Source organism: Microtus pennsylvanicus, chromosome 5 (genome assembly GCF_037038515.1).
Source record: "Microtus pennsylvanicus isolate mMicPen1 chromosome 5, mMicPen1.hap1, whole genome shotgun sequence".
In the NCBI taxonomy this organism is placed as follows: Eukaryota; Metazoa; Chordata; class Mammalia; order Rodentia; family Cricetidae; genus Microtus; species Microtus pennsylvanicus.
In genome coordinates this window covers 97180479-97196968 of record NC_134583.1, presented here as the reverse complement: position 1 = coordinate 97196968, position 16490 = coordinate 97180479, and the positions used below count along the sequence as shown (strand labels likewise).

The 16490-nt window shown below is 44.7% G+C and overlaps 1 protein-coding gene across 2 annotated transcripts in view; it reads left to right on the top strand.

The window, feature by feature from the left end:
* Positions 1-11017, top strand: part of Cep78 (centrosomal protein 78) — a 35059-nt gene extending 24042 nt beyond the window's left edge. Inside the window, exons 12-16 of one of the 2 annotated variants that reach the window (XM_075973632.1) lie at positions 2631-2708; positions 7192-7358; positions 8708-8876; positions 9298-9345; positions 10403-11017. In XM_075973632.1, coding sequence (XP_075829747.1) covers positions 2631-2708; positions 7192-7358; positions 8708-8876; positions 9298-9345; positions 10403-10951 — 1011 coding nt within the window. In that variant the 3' untranslated portion in view covers positions 10952-11017. The remainder of the gene's footprint in view (positions 1-2630; positions 2709-7191; positions 7359-8707; positions 8877-9297; positions 9346-10402) is intronic. The other variant, XM_075973633.1, reaches the window with a different exon arrangement.
* Positions 11018-16490: the final 5473 nt, after the last annotated feature.

The following is a 16490-nucleotide window of genomic DNA, read 5'->3' as shown; positions in this document are numbered from 1 at the left end:
AGAAGCACTTCATCCAGATGTGACATTGAGTCTGGTTTGCCCACTAGGGGGAGAAGCTGTTTCATGTCATTGCACTTGGCTGTGCTGTGGAGATGTGGAGACTGTTGTCCGTGATTGGGTGGGACTTTGGGGTGCTGCCACTATTATGTAGTCACCCATGTCCCTTTAACCCCTTGTTTGTGTCCTGTAAGCGAGCCTGGTGAAAGCATTGGCTTGCAGATCAAAGGCAAAGTGCAGTTTCCTTTCTTTAGCTGCAGTGTGTTAAAGCCGTTTTGTGAATCCTAAATTAAATACAGGAGTTGACGATGTCTTTTCCCCTTTACCATAAGAGCTAGGTTAGATTAACATGAAGCAGTGGGATTGTGCTAGTTGAATGGCTTGGAAGGTGAAGGTGCCTACTGCTAGGCCTCATGGCCTGGGTTCAGTGCCCAGGAGCCCCACGGTGGAGGAGAAGTGGTTTCTGACCTCCATGTATGCACTGTGTGTGTCACACGCACACGCACACACACACGCACACACACGCACACACACAGCATGCCATAAAATGTACAGAACATTTTACTTTTAGAAAATGTTAATCTTGTCTTTGGAAAGAGGGCCGAGAAGTTAAGAGCGTGTATTGCTCTTACAGAGGGCTGAGTTCAGTTTCTATCACCGTTGTCACTGGTTCCCAGTCCCCCGAACTCCAGTGCCAGGGGATCCAGTGTGCTCTTCTGCTTCCACAGTCACTGTATACACATGCAGGAATCCACCCCTGCACACATACAGAGGAAACGTTTTTTAAAGATGAGTCTTTAAGGAGATAAAGAGTTGGACATGATTATTGAGGGACTATTTTAAAACAAGCTGTTGAGAGGAAAACAGCTGTGTGCACACACTTTTGGATATTTTATATCTCTTTTTAAAACTATAACATTACTTTTTAAAAGATTTTTTATTTTATGTGTATGAATGCTTTACATTCATGTATATATGTGTACCACATGTGTGTCTAGTAAGACTAGAAAAGGGCATCAGCCCCCTGGAACTGGAGTTACAGTCGTGAGCTGCCTTGTTGTGCTACTGAGCCATCTCAACGGCCCTAAACTAAACTTTTAAATTAAAATTCTGTGATTAAGTAAATGTTTAGAAGCCTCTAAAATGTAAACCCAGGGCCTGGAGAGAGACTTGGCGGTTAAAGCCCTTGCCATGAAAGCTGAAAGACTGGAGTTTGGATCCCAGAAAGAGCGTAAATGTCAGGTGTGTGTGATGGCCCACCTGTGAGTCCAGCCTCAGCTGTGGAGAGGGACTCCTCAGAGCAAGCTGATGAGCAAAACTACCTATGTTCGTGAGCTCTACGCTTGATGAAGAAACCTTGTGGGACAGGGACTGCTTCCTGCTCATGAATTCAAAGCCAGCCGCACAACTGACAGAGGCTGTGTTGCTCTGTCTTCTCTGCCGTAGCCGATACTCCTACTTTTCCCGAGTGCTGGGATTAAAGGCGTGTGCCACCACCGCCCGGCAAGTGTTTGCACTTTTAAGGATGGTTTTTCTGTTGCACTTACAAGATTCAGGTATGTTAAGAGTATTATAGAAGCCAGGCGATGGTGGTTCACATCTTTAATCCCAGCACTCAGGAAACAGAAGCAGGCCAACCTGGTCTATAAGAGCTAGTTCCAGGACAGGCTCCAAAGCTACACAGAAACCCTGTTAAAAAAAAAAAAGTTATAGAGCTAGTTGGTGTTAGCACATGCATTTAACCCTAGCACTTGGGGAGGCAGAGGCAGGTGGATCTCTGTGAGTTTGAGACTAGCCTGGTCTACATAGCAAGTTCCAGGACAACTAAAGCTATACAGAGAAACCCTATCTTGAAAAACAAAAAACAAAACAAAAGAGGATGTTACAGAGTTTTCCATTATTCTGAGGAACCCAAAAAACCCATAAGTAAGAAAATTTCCTCCCATGGCTTTAATTAAATATTGGGGATTGGCTAACTCTTTTATGTATATGCTTTTTATGGTAAAAGCTGCAGCTCAAGTTAGAGTGGGACTTAAGTGAGCCTGCAATATGCTGATTTGATCCATTCTAGTTATTAACTGCCCTGGCTGGTATGTACAAGTAGTAACTATGTCGTCCTACTGTCTGAGGTTACTTCCGCCTTTGCCACTAAGTCGTTTGTGGGCTGTGTGTTATGATTCCAGCAACCTGCGTGCCTGGCACTTCCAGGTTCAAGGGCCATGCATGTGCGCATAAGCGCTCAGGCAAAATACTTAGCCGCCCCAGGAGCCTTTAAAGGCCCTGCATGACTTACGTGTGGCGTGGTCACATCACCTACATATGATGCAGCTACATAAGTCCTTGTGCGCATGCGTGAGCTCCATCTGCGTATGATGTAGCTACTCAACCCTCTGTGCGCATGCGGTAGGCAGCCTTTAAAAGCTGGATGCACCATCTTCAGCCCTCTCTTTCTGCACACCGACTTCCCAGTCCTGTTCACATGTCTTCTCTAATAAACTCCTACGTGGGTTTGTTGTGTGTCGCGTGCTTTATGGTTGGTTCTCACTCGTGCCACGTAATTTCACTGTGTAGCTGGGGTTGTTGAGGACTCAGAGGACCTTACTTACCGTATTTCCTCCGTCTCTGCGTGCTAGGAGAAACTGGAGGAATGCCTAAAGCAGCTGAAGGAGGAGAGAGTCATCCGGTTTAAGGCTGACAAGCGAGTCAGTGAGGTACGTCTTTTTCTCATATTTTGAGAGTTATTTGCTGGTTTTGTTTTTAAGTTCTAAGCTTCATATGGAAAAACAAAAAAACCCGAGATAGCTAAAACAGCCCAGTACAATAAAGGAACTTCTGGAGGTATCACCATCCCTCACTTCAAGCTGTTCTATAGAGCTATAGTAATAAAAAAACAGTTCAGTATTGGCATAAAAACAGTCAAGTGGATCAATGGAATTGAATCAAAGACCCTGACATAAACCCACACACCTATGAACACCTGATTTTTGCCAAAAGAATCTTCAACAGATGGTGCTGGCGTAACTGGATGTTGACATGTAGAAGAATGCACGTAGATCCGCATCTATTGCCCTGCACAAAACTCAAGTCCAAGTGGATTAAATCCTCACCATAAATCCAGTTACACTGAACCTGATAGAAAAGGAAGTGGGAAGTAGCCTAGAACACATTGCAGCAGGAGACAACTTTCTTAATATAACACCAGTAGCACAGACACTGAGATCGACATTAAATGGGACCTCCTGAAACAGAAAAGCTTCTGTAAAGTAAAAGACAGATAAAATGGCAGCCTACAGAATGGGAAAAGATTTTCACCAACCAGAGGACTGATATCTATAATATAAAAAGAACTCAAGAATGTAGACTTCAAAATACCAAATAATCCCCTTCAAAAATGGGGTGAAGACTTAAAACAGAGAATTCTCAACAGAAGAATCTTGGATGGCCGAGAAGTGTTCAACATTTTTAGCTATCAGGGAAAGGCAAATTAAAATGACTCTGAGATACCATACACTTGTCAAAATGGCCAAGATAAAAAAATGCTAATCATAACTATGTTGAAGAGGATGTGGAGTAAGGTAAACACTCCTCCGCTGCTAATGGAAGTGCAAACTTGTACAGCCATTTTGAAATCAGTATGGCAGTTTCTCCAAAAATTGGGACTCAATCTACCTCAAGACCCAACTGTTGTAGAATATTGTTTTAAGGCTTGTTACTATTTTATGCTCTGAAACATCTGTTTGATGATGCATAGATATGTTTGATTATATAAAATTCACCTGCAGTCCAGAGACTGAGTCGCCAACTAGCTGACAGGAAATTGTAGGTGGGCGTCATGTGGAGAAGGGTTTATAAGGAGGGCGAGAAAAAGCATAAGGACTTCTCAGGAGTAGTAGCTGCGTGAGCTACTACTCGGTTATTCAGCCTCTCTGGGATGCAGGATTCTACCTCAACCCTTGACTCTTGAGTTCTTTAGCAGTACAGAGATTTAGATACTTTTTCTTAGTAGCTTTGAAAGAGTTGGTGCCCGGAGGGAACAGAATTTCCTCAGGCTGCGCTCATGCAGCCTAGATGCTGCTTGTAGTTGCAGAGTTGCAGCTGCTCACTAGGATATCCATAGAGTAAAAGGCAGCAACCATTAAAAAAGAGGACAGTACCCAGCGACACCACTTTTGGGCATATACCCGAAGGATGTTCAACCATGCTACAAGGACACTTAATCAACTGTGTTCATAGCAACATTATTTGTAATAGCCAGAACCTGGAAACAACCTAGATAGATGCCCCTCAATTGAAGAATGGATAAAGAAAATGTGGTATATCTACACAATGGAGTATTATAAGCAGAAAAAAAATGTTATCATGAAATTTTCAGGGAAATGGATAGAACTAGAAAAAATTAGTGAGAAACCCAGACCCAGAAAGACAAACACAGTATATACTTACTCATATGTGAATATTAGATGTAAAGCCAAGGTAACCAGCCTACAATCTTCAGCCCTAGAGAAGCTCGGTAGCAAGGAGGACCCTAAGAGGTTCTTATGGATCACCCTGGGAAGGGAAATATGGGTAAACTGGGGTCTGGGGGAGTTGATTGGCAGGGATGGGAACATGAGGATGGGAAGAAGAGTGAGAGTAATAAAAGAGATACTTTGATAGAGGGGGCCATTATGGGGTTAGGGAGAAACCTGGCTCCAGGGAAACTCCTTGGAATCCATAAGGATGGCCCCAGCTAAGACTCCTAGCATTAACGGAGAGGGTGCCTGAACTGGCCTTCCCTGTAATCAGACTGGTAATTACCCTAGTTGTCATCATGGAGCCTTCATCCAGTTCCTGGGCCGAGCTCTATGTGAAGAAAAGATGGAGGGATTGATTATGTGAGCAAGGCGCGGGCGGGGATAGGGGTCAAGATCATGACTGGGAAACCCACAGAGACAACTGAGCAGAGTGTAGGAGCTCATGGACTCTGAATGGACAGCTAGGGAGCTGGCATGGGACCCACCTAGACCCTCTGCATCTAGGTGACAGATGTGTAGCTTGGTCTTTCGTTGGACCCCTGGCTGTGGGACCAGGACCTGTCCCTGATGCATGAGCTGATTCTTTGGAACCTGTTCCCTATGGTAGGATGCCTTGTTCAGCCTTGACGCAGCGGGGAGGATCTTGGTCCTGCTTCAGCTTGATATGCCATGCTTTGTTGATTCCCATGGGAGGCCTGACCCCATCTGAAAGGAGATGGAGGAGGAGTGAAGGGGGGGAGGGAGTGAGAGGAGAGGAAGGAAGGGAAACTGTGTTTGGTATTTAAAATAAATTTAAAAATTGATGAATTAAAAAAAATCATGGCTTGGAAAAATAATGATAATAAACTTTAATATACTTCAAAATGGTCAGGTATAGTGTATTGTGAACTGAGTTGCACCATCTTAGCCTTGCATTTATTTAGTGTCATGTGAGTATATTCCAAAAAGTATACTCTAAAAAATGTAAGAAGAAGCTTGCCCCCCACTTAGACTGCCACATATGCAATGTATTTATAAGACTTGACTGTGTCTATAAGAACAGAGTTGGTGAGGACTTACAGTGAGTTAGGAACGCAAATAATCTAAAAATCGTAAGAGGATGGGCTTGAGAGGCATGGCTTTAGAGCTTGTACTTGGAAGGCGAAGGCTAGGGGATTGTGTCTGGCCAGGCTCAGTTGTTTGGTTGTTTGTTTTTATAGACAAATAAAAATTAGAAGTCGGAGATAGTGAAAAGGCTCCTAAGAGTGCCATGGGAAATGAAAGTCTATACCATGAGCACTGAACTACCCCATTAGAGGGATCTGCATTAAACTAACGACTTTTACAAGTAGATTTCTTTTTCTTTCCTTTTTTTTTTAAACTACAAAGTGAGTGTAAGGAAGACGCTTCAAAATGTATGTTTTATAGGACACATGTTTATTTTAAGTATTGAGCACTGTGTGATAATAGGCAAGGGTACACCAAGAACATTTTGCCTTTCTGAGAAATGCCAGGGTCGGGTCTGATGTGAGGTTGCATGAGTAGATGAAGAAAGCAAGAAGCCATAGAGAATTGCTCAAGAAAGTGCAGAGTAGTAGCTGTACATTGAAGACTTCGTGTTTTTTAACATTTCTCTATTTACTATGCAAATAGTGGTCTGTCTGCATGTATGTCCATAGGTCGGAAGAGCGCATCAGAACTCATTACAGATGGTTGTGAGCCACCATACGGTTGCTCAGGACCTCTGGAAGAATAGTCAGTGCTGTTAACCCCTGAGCCATCTCTCCAGCCCTCATTAAAGACTTTAACATAAGCACAGTAAATGTGCTTAGGGGGCTGGCAAGATGGCTCAGTGGGTAAAGGCACTTGCCTCCAAGCCCAACAACCTGAGTGTAATGTCTAGTCCCTACACGATGGAAGGAGAGAAGCAACTCTCAAGAGTTTCCTCTGCGTGAACACATATACATACATGTAGAAACTTGTGTCTTGGTTAGGGTTTATTGCTGTGAAGAGACACTGTGACCATGGCAACTTTTATAAAGGAAAACATTTAATTGGGGCTGGCTTACAGTTTTAGAAGTTTAGTTCATTATTGTCATGGTGGGAAGCATGACAGCGTGCAGGTAGATGTGGTACTGGAGAAGGAGCTGGGAGAGCTACATCTTGATCTACAGGCAACAGGAAGCAACTGTGACATTGGGCGTAGCTTGAGCACAGGAGACCTTAAAGCTCACCCACAGTGACACACTTATCTAACAAGGCCACACTTCCTAGTAGAACCACTCCCTATCGGGGCCATTTTCTTTCAAACCACCACAGCTTGTTAAAATCAATCCTTAATGAATTAATTATAGGAGGATCATAATTTTGCTTGATCAGACTGTTGTATTTTCTAATGAAAGGTGGCCCTTAGGTGACTGTTTCTCTGATACAGAATGATCCAGTCTGAATTTAAGCAGTTGGGAGTTTGACCATTGGAAAGTTACCAGAAAGACAGTAAGTTTATTTTCATCTACTTGTTATATAGGAAATGTCAACAGGTGTCTCCAGGTGAAGGTTACTGTGTCATGATTATTGTCTTCATTGAGGGTTAGATTAATGATCGGTTAATTACATTGCTAAATGTTTTTGTTTAGGCGCTGAAAAGTTTTCTGTAGATGACTGAGAGAAATAACACTGCATTCTCAACCTTGTTTCGTAGCTAGAACATGAAAATGCCCAGCTAAGAAATATAAATTTCTCCTTGTCCGAAGCCCTTCACGCACAGTCGTTGACAAACATGATCCTGGATGATGAAGGCGTCTTGGGCAGCATTGAGAATTCTTTTCAGAAGTTTCACGCTTTCCTGGACCTCCTTAAAGATGCTGGGTATATCTGTAGGGTGGGCATTCTTTCTTCAGTGGTTTTAATGGTAGCTTGCTAAGGAACTCGGCATTTCTTAGCTTCAATGACACATGTTACTATGTGTTTATCAACAATATGTTTGATTTGTTTTTTAATAGAGAATTTGTTTTAAAAGAAATACAAAGTGATAAACTTTCTCATTAGAATTCCATCATAAAGAGGTATTGAAGAGTAACTGGTCTTGATGAAGACTAAATTAATGTCATTGGGCATATGAATTCTATAATTTTGTCTGCTATAAATATACCCCTTGACATGGTAAAAAAAAAAAAAAAAGACTGAGTTAAGGATTTTTTTTTGTTTTGTTTTTCCAGACAGGGTTTCTTTATGGCTTTGGTGCCCATCTTGGAACTAGCTCTTGTAGACCAGGCTGACCTCGAACTCCCAGAGATCCACCTGCCTCTGCCTCCCAAGTGCTGGGATTAAAGGCGTGCACCCTCCCCCCGCCTTCCGCTAAGGATAATTTTTATTAAAAGTATTTAGAATATATAGATTTCTTGCCTTTTATTCATTTTGCTTGTTAAGTAAGTTTGAGTCAAGTTTTTTTTTCCTTTAAGATTTATTTATTATGTGTACAGTGTTTTATCTGCACATATGCCTGCAGGCCAGAAGAGGGCACCAGGTCTTATTATAGATGGCTGTGAGTCACCATGTGGTTGCTGGGAATTGAACTCAGGACCTCTGGAAGAGCAGCCAGTGCTCTTAACCTCTGAGCCATCTCTCCAGCCTGAGTCAAGTTGTTCTTGTCCCTAGGCTTTGGGATGGTAGTTAATCTCCAGGGGCAGTGGTTCTTACCTGAGAATAGGAGGGTCAAAGGAAGATGCCAGTCAGGCACCTGTGGTGGAGGAAGGAGGATCAAGAGTTCAGAGTAACCCTTAACTACATAAACATTTGAGTCCAGCTTGTGCTTTATGAGTCTCAAAATCAAATCAAAAAGAAAGCTGAAGATAGTTGATGGAGCAGTGTTTTAGGGGAGTAGGCCAGGGCTAAGAAAGAGGGTCATATACATGGAGATGGTAGAGGTTGAAGCTACTGAAACTGTTTAAAATGAAGGAATGATGGTTGCTATGAAAATGAAGTGAAATTAATGTGTTGTTGAGGTGAACAGGAGTGCTAAGAGCGTTGGATGACCTAGTGGTCTCAGCTTGAGCGAAAGGTGGCAGCTGGCCTGGGGCTGTTGTCTGAAGTAGGTTCTTGGCTTCTGAGGTTTGAAATCTTGGCGTTCATTTATACATGTATTTCATGCTTGCAGGTGTGGGTGAATTTCGTTATTCCTAAGTGATTGCCTTTTCCTCCTTTCTTCCTCTCTGCAGACTTGGGCAGCTTGCCACTATGGCTGGTATAGATCAGTCCGATTTCCACCTAATAGGTCGTCCTCAGATGAGTTCTACCGTTAGTGCAGCTGTGGAAGACCAGAGAGCCCTGGAGGAAGAAAAGCTAGACCTGACACAGACTCCTGGGGGACAGGTGCAGAATATCCAAGTAAGTGGACCCACAGACCTTGGCTCAAGTCATTAGCAAGAGTTCCCCAGGGCAGAGAAAGGAATGTTGGTCTGTCTCTCTAGCGGAGTTAAGTGTGTGTCCATTTCCTGAAATTGCATCACTGTCAATTAAAAAATGGGGCCAGGCATGGTGGCGCATACTTTTCATCCCAGCTCTTGGGAGTTAGGGACAGGCAGGTGCCTGTGAGTTTGAGGCCAGCCTGGTCTACATAGTGAATTTCAGATCAGCCAAGGCTACATGATGAAACCTTATCTCAAAATTTTTAAAAAAGGGGGCAAAACTGGAAGGGTTTTGATAATTTGTACTTAGAATAAGTTATCTTTAGTAAAGAAAGAAATCAAAGCGTAAAATAATAGAGATTAAAGTTTTAAAATTTCTGTTATATTCATGTCTCGTCTAGGTCTCTATCTGTATGCAGTCAGCTTACAATGAAGGGACACTGATGGAGGTACAGGTACCGGTGCAGAGAGCTCTAAACAGTGATCTAGACAGACCTAGCAAGCAGTCTCTCATAGTTGCTCGGTTACTGGATGGGGTGGGCTGGCCATCACAGGACCCTCTGATGTGTTTTTACCACGAGCCCCATTAACCAGTCTAAGACTCATCTGAGGAGCTGCTGGCTTGAGAACTCGGTCATGTCACACATTGGATACTTCTCACATATACATAGAGGCTAGAAACTTGGTTTCTTAGAAATGATTTTATTTTGTTTTTTAAATGTGGAAAATGAAAGGTAATGATATAAAGCACAAAATTATAAAAATACTGCACAGCTAACTCTGGAGGGGTTTGTGTGTATGTGAATTTTGAGTTGCAGTCACATGGCTTTGAATAATTAGGAAAATGAAAGACCATAAAATCTTGTGAGTGGTAGGCTGACTGCTGAATAAGATCACAATTACAGGACCAGAGAGGTAGCCTGGCTTACGAGAGCTGCTGCTCATCCCTAGGACTTGAGTAGACTCGTCAGCATCCATGTTGGGTGGCTCCCCAGCACCTGTAACTATAGCACATTGGGAACCTCTGCAGTCATGTACACGTCACACACATGCATATAACAACATAGGAGCCTCTGCAGTCATGTACACGTCACACATATGCATATAACAACATAGGAGCCTCTGCAGTCATGTACACGTCACACACATGCATACAGCTCCATGGGAGCCTCTGCAGTCATGTACACGTCACGCACATGCATATAACAACATAGGAGCCTCTGCAGTCATGTACACGTCACACACATGCATATAACAACATAGGAGCCTCTGCAGTCATGTACATGTCACACACATGCATATAACAACATGGGAGCCTCTGCAGTCATGTACACGTCACGCACATGCATATAACAACATGGGAGCCTCTGCAGTCATGTACGCGTCACACACATACACACCCCTAACTCACAGTAATAAAAAGTAAATCTGGAAAGCTCAGGAACAGCGAAGTTTCCAGCTCTTTAGCGGCTCACTTTGTTCATTCAAGCTTTGTTTCCCCTGCAGTTTCAGAAGATTAGAAGTGATGCTAGTATTCCTTTGCCTCTTGACGCCTTCCAAGTTCCTGTTTCTGCACGAGAGGCAGCTGTGGCCTCCAGAGACAGCCTAGGAGTCCCAGCCCCTGAGCAACAGGAGGGCCCTGCAGCAGGCCTTGCTGCTACAACAGGCTCTCCTTTAGCAGATGGCACCTCTGGAAGTGGAAGTCAAAGGGAAGAAGTTGTGTCGTCTAGACACAGCAGATCTTCAGAGAAAGGCAGTGTGGCGAGCAAGCGCTCCATTGAGAAACACTCTGGGAAGGACCAGCTTTCCATCCCTGACTCCCCTGTGAACTCACAAAGCAAAGGAACCGGGGACAAAAGGTCTTTGCTTAATGAGCCGACTAAAAGTGAATCTTTGAAAAAACACGTTTCTGTCAAGAAGGAAAACAGAATAGTGACTGTCTCATCCAAGACAATCAGAAGTAAATCCAATCCTCTAGAACATTCTGAGAGTGATACTGTTGGGTCTAATTTTGAATTTCAGGAAAGCGTCCATTCATCGGCACACCTGACGTAGGTCTAACCTTTGAAATTATGATTTTACCTTCAAATTTTAATAAATTTTCTTACGTTTTTACTATAATGTGTGATATCTTAAAATACAGAGTCGGAACCACTATAAGGCAATTTATCTATGCTATTATTTAAAATCCATATTTTTCTTTTCCCTCACATAATTCATTTGGCACATAGTTATGGAAGGCCTAGTTTATAAGACACTTTCTGGGTGTGGTGGCTCCCAGCGATAAGATTTTACCTTCATGGAGATACTACTGTGTGGAGGACAAAACCCCAAATCCCCCCTAAATCCTGCTGCTAGAAAGGGACGAGGCTGGTTTAGCTCATGGTTGCAGCATTTGGTTAAGTGTAGAAGCAGGAGTCACATGCTTCTACAGAACCCACTTCCATATCCTAACTCCTAAGCAGAGCATCAGGCCTCTTTCTAGGTCCTTCACTATGGCTAAGTTCGCAACAACTTTAGTAAGGGTTTGCCAGGCATTTTTATAAATGAGTTGGAGGAAGCAGCCCGTGAGCGGCCCGGGGTTGTAACAGCTTGGAAGGAGCTGGTCCAGTTGAAGTTTGGACTGGGTCCAGTGCCCTGAATCATTGAATTATCCTGTCTCCCAGCTATGAACAGGATAGCACAAGGGAGATGCCAAAGAAAAGCCCCTGGGCACCAACAGTGCTGGAGCAGGGCTATCAGAGGCACATTTGTCCCCTCCCCCATCTGGGCAGAGGACATAAGAGCATGAACTGACTTCTAGGCTAATGTCCTGCCTCTACTAGAGCCAGGCTACGTCAGCGGTGAGATGTGAGAAAAGCTAGGGCATTCTCTTGTAGACTGCCCTGCCCGATCGTTAAGGAGGCTGTGGATGGAGTATCACAGGGACAGAGGAAAACTGTCTCATCATCTCAGCCCTTCAACAGAAGGGAAGACATGCAGGTGTCTTATACAGTATCATAGTGTTTAGTTTGTGGAGGAGGGAGGCCATCTAAAGAGAATAAAGGTTGTCTTCATCTAAGAAGTGGTCACGGCACATCCTCCGAGGTTCTGTCTTCATCTAAGAAGTGGTCACCGCACATCCTCCGTGGAGTCCTTACCCGCTGGTTAGAGTCTGGTGACTAAGGAAATGAAGAGAGGAGACCCCTGAGACGGGAGCAGCACACACTGGTACTGAGCCAACTACAGACACAAGTTTTCACCCACTGAAGCCATACGGGCAGAGGCCGGGAGACCACAGAAGATCTTAGCACATGGGGTAGGAAAAGGGAGCAGAAAGCCAAAATTACATTAGGGGTTCCATTTTTATTTTTAGCTTTTTGGTGCATAAGATTTCAAGATTGAGGCCTCAAATGCCCAGGTTTACATTTTAAAAACCTGTGGACTACGTATTAAAGTGCAGGTGAGTTTTCTTTACTTTTCTTTAATCCCGAGGGCTAGGATGAAAGGCATGTGCTGCTCTACCCAGCTATGTTTTTTTTATTGTTGTTTTTTGATAATTGGGGTTTTCATTGTTTTGTTATTTAGTGTGGGGTGTATGTGTGTGGTGTGTGTGTGGTGTGTGTGTATGTGGTGTGTGTGTGGTCTGTGTGTGTGGTGTGGTGTGGTGTGTGTGTGGTGTGTGTGTGTGGTGTGTGTGTGGTGTGGTGTGTGTGTGGTGTGTGTGTGTGTGTGTGGTGTGTGGTGTGGTGTGTGGTGTGGTGTGTGTGTGTGGTGTGGTGTGTGTGTGGTGTGTGGTGTGGTGTGTGGTGTGGTGTGTGTGTGTGGTGTGTGTGTATGTGGTGTGTGTGTGGTGTGGTGTGTGTGTGTGTGGTGTGTGTGTGTGGTGTGGTGTGTGTGTGTGTGGTGTGGTGTGTGTGTGGTGTGGTGTGTGTGGTGTGTGTGTGTGGTGTGTGTGGTGTGGTGTGTGTGTGGTGTGGTGTGTGTGTGTGTGGTGTGGTGTGTGTGTGGTGTGGTGTGTGTGTGGTGTGTGTGTGTGGTGTGTGTGGTGTGGTGTGTGTGTGTGTGGTGTGGTGTGTGTGTGGTGTGGTGTGTGTGTGTGGTGTGGTGTGTGTGGTGTGTGTGTGGTGTGTGTGGTGTGGTGTGTGTGGTGTTTGTGTGGTGTGTGTGTGGTGTGTGTGGTGTGTGTGGTGTGGTGTGTGTGTGGTGTGGTGTGTGTGTGGTGTGTGTGTGTGGTGTTTGTGGTGTGTGTGTGTATGGTGTGTGTGTGTGGTGTGGTGTGTGTGTGGTGTGGTGTGTGTGTGTGTGGTGTGTGTGTGTGTGTGGTGTGGTGTGTGTGGTGTGTGTGTGTGGTGTGTGTGGTGTGGTGTGTGTGTGGTGTGTGTGTGGTGTTTGTGGTGTGTGTGTGTATGGTGTGTGTGTGTGGTGTGGTGTGTGTGTGGTGTGGTGTGTGTGTGTGTGGTGTGTGTGTGTGTGTGTGGTGTGGTGTGTGTGTGTGTGGTGTGGTGTGTGTGTGGTGTGGTGTGTGTGTGTGTGGTGTGTGTGTGTGTGGTGTGGTGTGTGTGTGTGGTGTGTGTGTATGGTGTGTGTGGTGTGTGTGTGGTGTGGTGTGTGGGTGTGGGTGTGGTGTGTGTGTGGTGTGTGTGTGTGGTGTGTGTGGTGTGTGTGTGTGGTGTGTGTGGTGTGTGTGGTGTGGTGTGTGTGGTGGTGGGTGTGGTGTGTGTGGTGTGTGGTGTGTGTGTGGTGTGGTGTGTGTGTGGTGTGTGTGGTGGTGTGTGTGTGGTGTGGTGTGTGTGTGGTGTGTGTGTGGTGTGTGTGTGTGTGGTGTGTGTGTGTGTGTGGTGTGTGTGTGGTGTGTGTCTGGTGTGTGTCTGGTGTGTGTATGTGTGTGTGTGTGTGGTGTGTGTGGTATGTGTGTGTGGTGGTGTGTGTGTGTGTGTGGTGTGTGTGTGGTGTGGTGTGTGGTGTGTGTGTGTGTGGTGTGTGTGGTGTGGTGTGTGTGGTGGTGTGTGTGGTGTGTGTGTGTATACACATGGGCTATGGAATGAAGCCGGGGCTTGGCCAACTAGATCATCAGCATCCCTGAGCTGTGTCTCATAGCCCTCTCCTGCCCTCACCCTGCTCTAATTAGAAGTATATGCCAGCCTGTAATTTGGTTTTGCTTTTCACTTTTGTTGGTGGAGAAAGAGATTTTTAGATGTGTTTATTTTGTTTCATATGTTTGAATGTTTTGCCTGCACACATGTACATGCACATCTGATGCCACAGAGGTCAGAAGAAGGCAGTGGCTCCGCTGGAGCTGTAACTAGTGTCAACCACAGTGTGGGTGCCGGAAGCTGAACCCAGGTTCTTTAGCTTCCTTATTTGCATTTCAGAACTATCTCAGTGTGTCGCCTGGCTGTCCTTAACTTTGAGGCAGTTCTCTGTATCTTTCCGTAGATTCCGGGGATCAAACCTAGATCGTCAGGCTTGCCCAACTAGCACTTCACCTGGTGAGCCACCTCATCTGGCCTGAAGTAACTGTAAAGCTTTGTGTATATGTGTGTATGTATGTATGCTTAAAAAAATAGTCAGGGGCAGAAGAGATGGCTCAGTGGTTGGGAGCATTTGCTGCTTCTTCGAGGACCTGGGTTTGAGTCTCAGTACTTACACGGCATCTCACAGCCGTCTAAGTCTCGTTCTCAGGGCGTGCCTTCAGTTAAAATGTGGTGCCCTTTCCTGGTTTCTGCGAGCACCAGACACACACGGTACACAGAAGTACTTCAGGCCAAACAGCAGCACGCTCTTCATTTTAGGTTTGTCACCAGCGAGAAGAGATTCTCAGGTATGGACTGACTTTCAGGCTCCACTTTGATCTCCTTGTCTGCTCACTCTAATGGCAAGTCATCATTTTTACATAGTTTTCAAGCTGACCCTTTCTGATTTTATCTGTTTCTCAGACTTATTGCTGATGTAAGAATTCCTACGGATGTGTGTAGGTGGGCTGCCTCAAAATCCTTAGGATTCTAATCTGTATGATCTACTCAGTCTGTTTTGTGTTCATGAAATGGGGTCTCATGTAGCCCAAGATGACCTTGAACTTTCTTTGTTCCGGCTAAAATTGAGCTCATGGCCATCCTCCAGCCTCTGCTTCTCAAGTTAGTTTTTTTTTTTAAAAAAAAAAATATTTATTATATATACAGTGTTCTGTCTGTCTATATGCTTGCTGGCCAGAAGAGGGCACCAGATCTTATTACTGATGGTTGTGAGCCACTATATGGTTGCTGGGACTTGAACTCTTCCTCTGGAAGAGCAGTCAGTGTTCTTAACCTCCGAGCCATCTCTCCAGCCCCTAGGTTTTGTTTTACAAAGCAGAAATGGCACTTGCTTGCTGTGGGACTTTTACTTTGTAAAGATTTGTCACTTGTATTTTAATAAAACGCTGATTGACCGATAGCCAGGCAGGAAGTAGAGGTGGGACAACCCGAACAGAATTCTGGGAAGAGGAAAGCCTCAGTCTGCAGTTGTCACTCAGCCACAGAGGAAGCAAGATGAGAATTCCTCACTGAGAAAGGTACCAAGCCACGTGGCTAACTAACATAGACAAGAATAATGGGCTAATTTACGATATAAGAATTAATAAGAAGCCTGAGCTAATAGACCAACCAGTTTATAATTAATGTAGATCTCTGTGTGTTTCTTTGGGACTGAATGACTGTGGGACCCGGTGGAGCAGAATCCTCTGTCAACACTTGCTCATCTTCCCCTTCTTCACCATCTCCATCTTGGGTGAAGCAGTCGTTGCTGGGCACTCACCCACTTTGCCCCAGTCCCTGCTGTGCCCTGGCCAGCGGATGACAGCAGCTGCCACAAAGCCCAAAGCCCGACTGCGGCCACTCGCCATTTTTTTCTTCTCTTTCCCTTTCATTCTGCTTCTCCCTTTGGTCTTACCTGGATCTGCAATCACTGTACTAGGTTTTCCTGTCCCCGAAGCTACAATGCCGAGGTCCCCTGCTTTCCTTTGAGATTGTGCCTGTTCTTTGAAGTGGAGCCTAATGTGCAGCTTAGATTTTTGTTTTGTTTTGTTTTTTCCATTTCTCCGGCTTTCCCTTTAATTTCATATGTGTCCAAATTACAGAGTGTCTGTTGCTGAAATTCAGACATTAAGCACATGATTTATTCTTGTGCTGTAGTTTTTCTCGAATAGTTGCCCAGCTTGTGTGTGGAGCGTGCAGGTGATTTAAAGGGAAGGAGACAGAGAATACAGGTGGGAACATTAAACTTTTATTCAGACAGGAAATAAACTCCCTTCTTAAATGAGAACCCCTCTCTACTACCTCTGCTTGGCGGTTCCTGTCTTCCAAACATCTGTTGTCTATTGAGAGCAAGGAACTCAGGTTAGACAGCTAAATGCCATTAGTGAGTTTCCATCCGGACTTGCCTGTTTAGCCCGCTGTGAGCCACAGACCTTGGAGTGGAAAGGACAAGTGGAGAGGGAAACCTTTTATCCTTGAGATAGGAAAGGATGTCATTTTCTTACCTCCTGGCTAGCTCTGCTAAATGTGTTACCACTGGCTAGACTCTGGCCTGGGTGTTTGCAGGTCCTTGGCCTCTTCTTCAAGAATAAAACAGAATA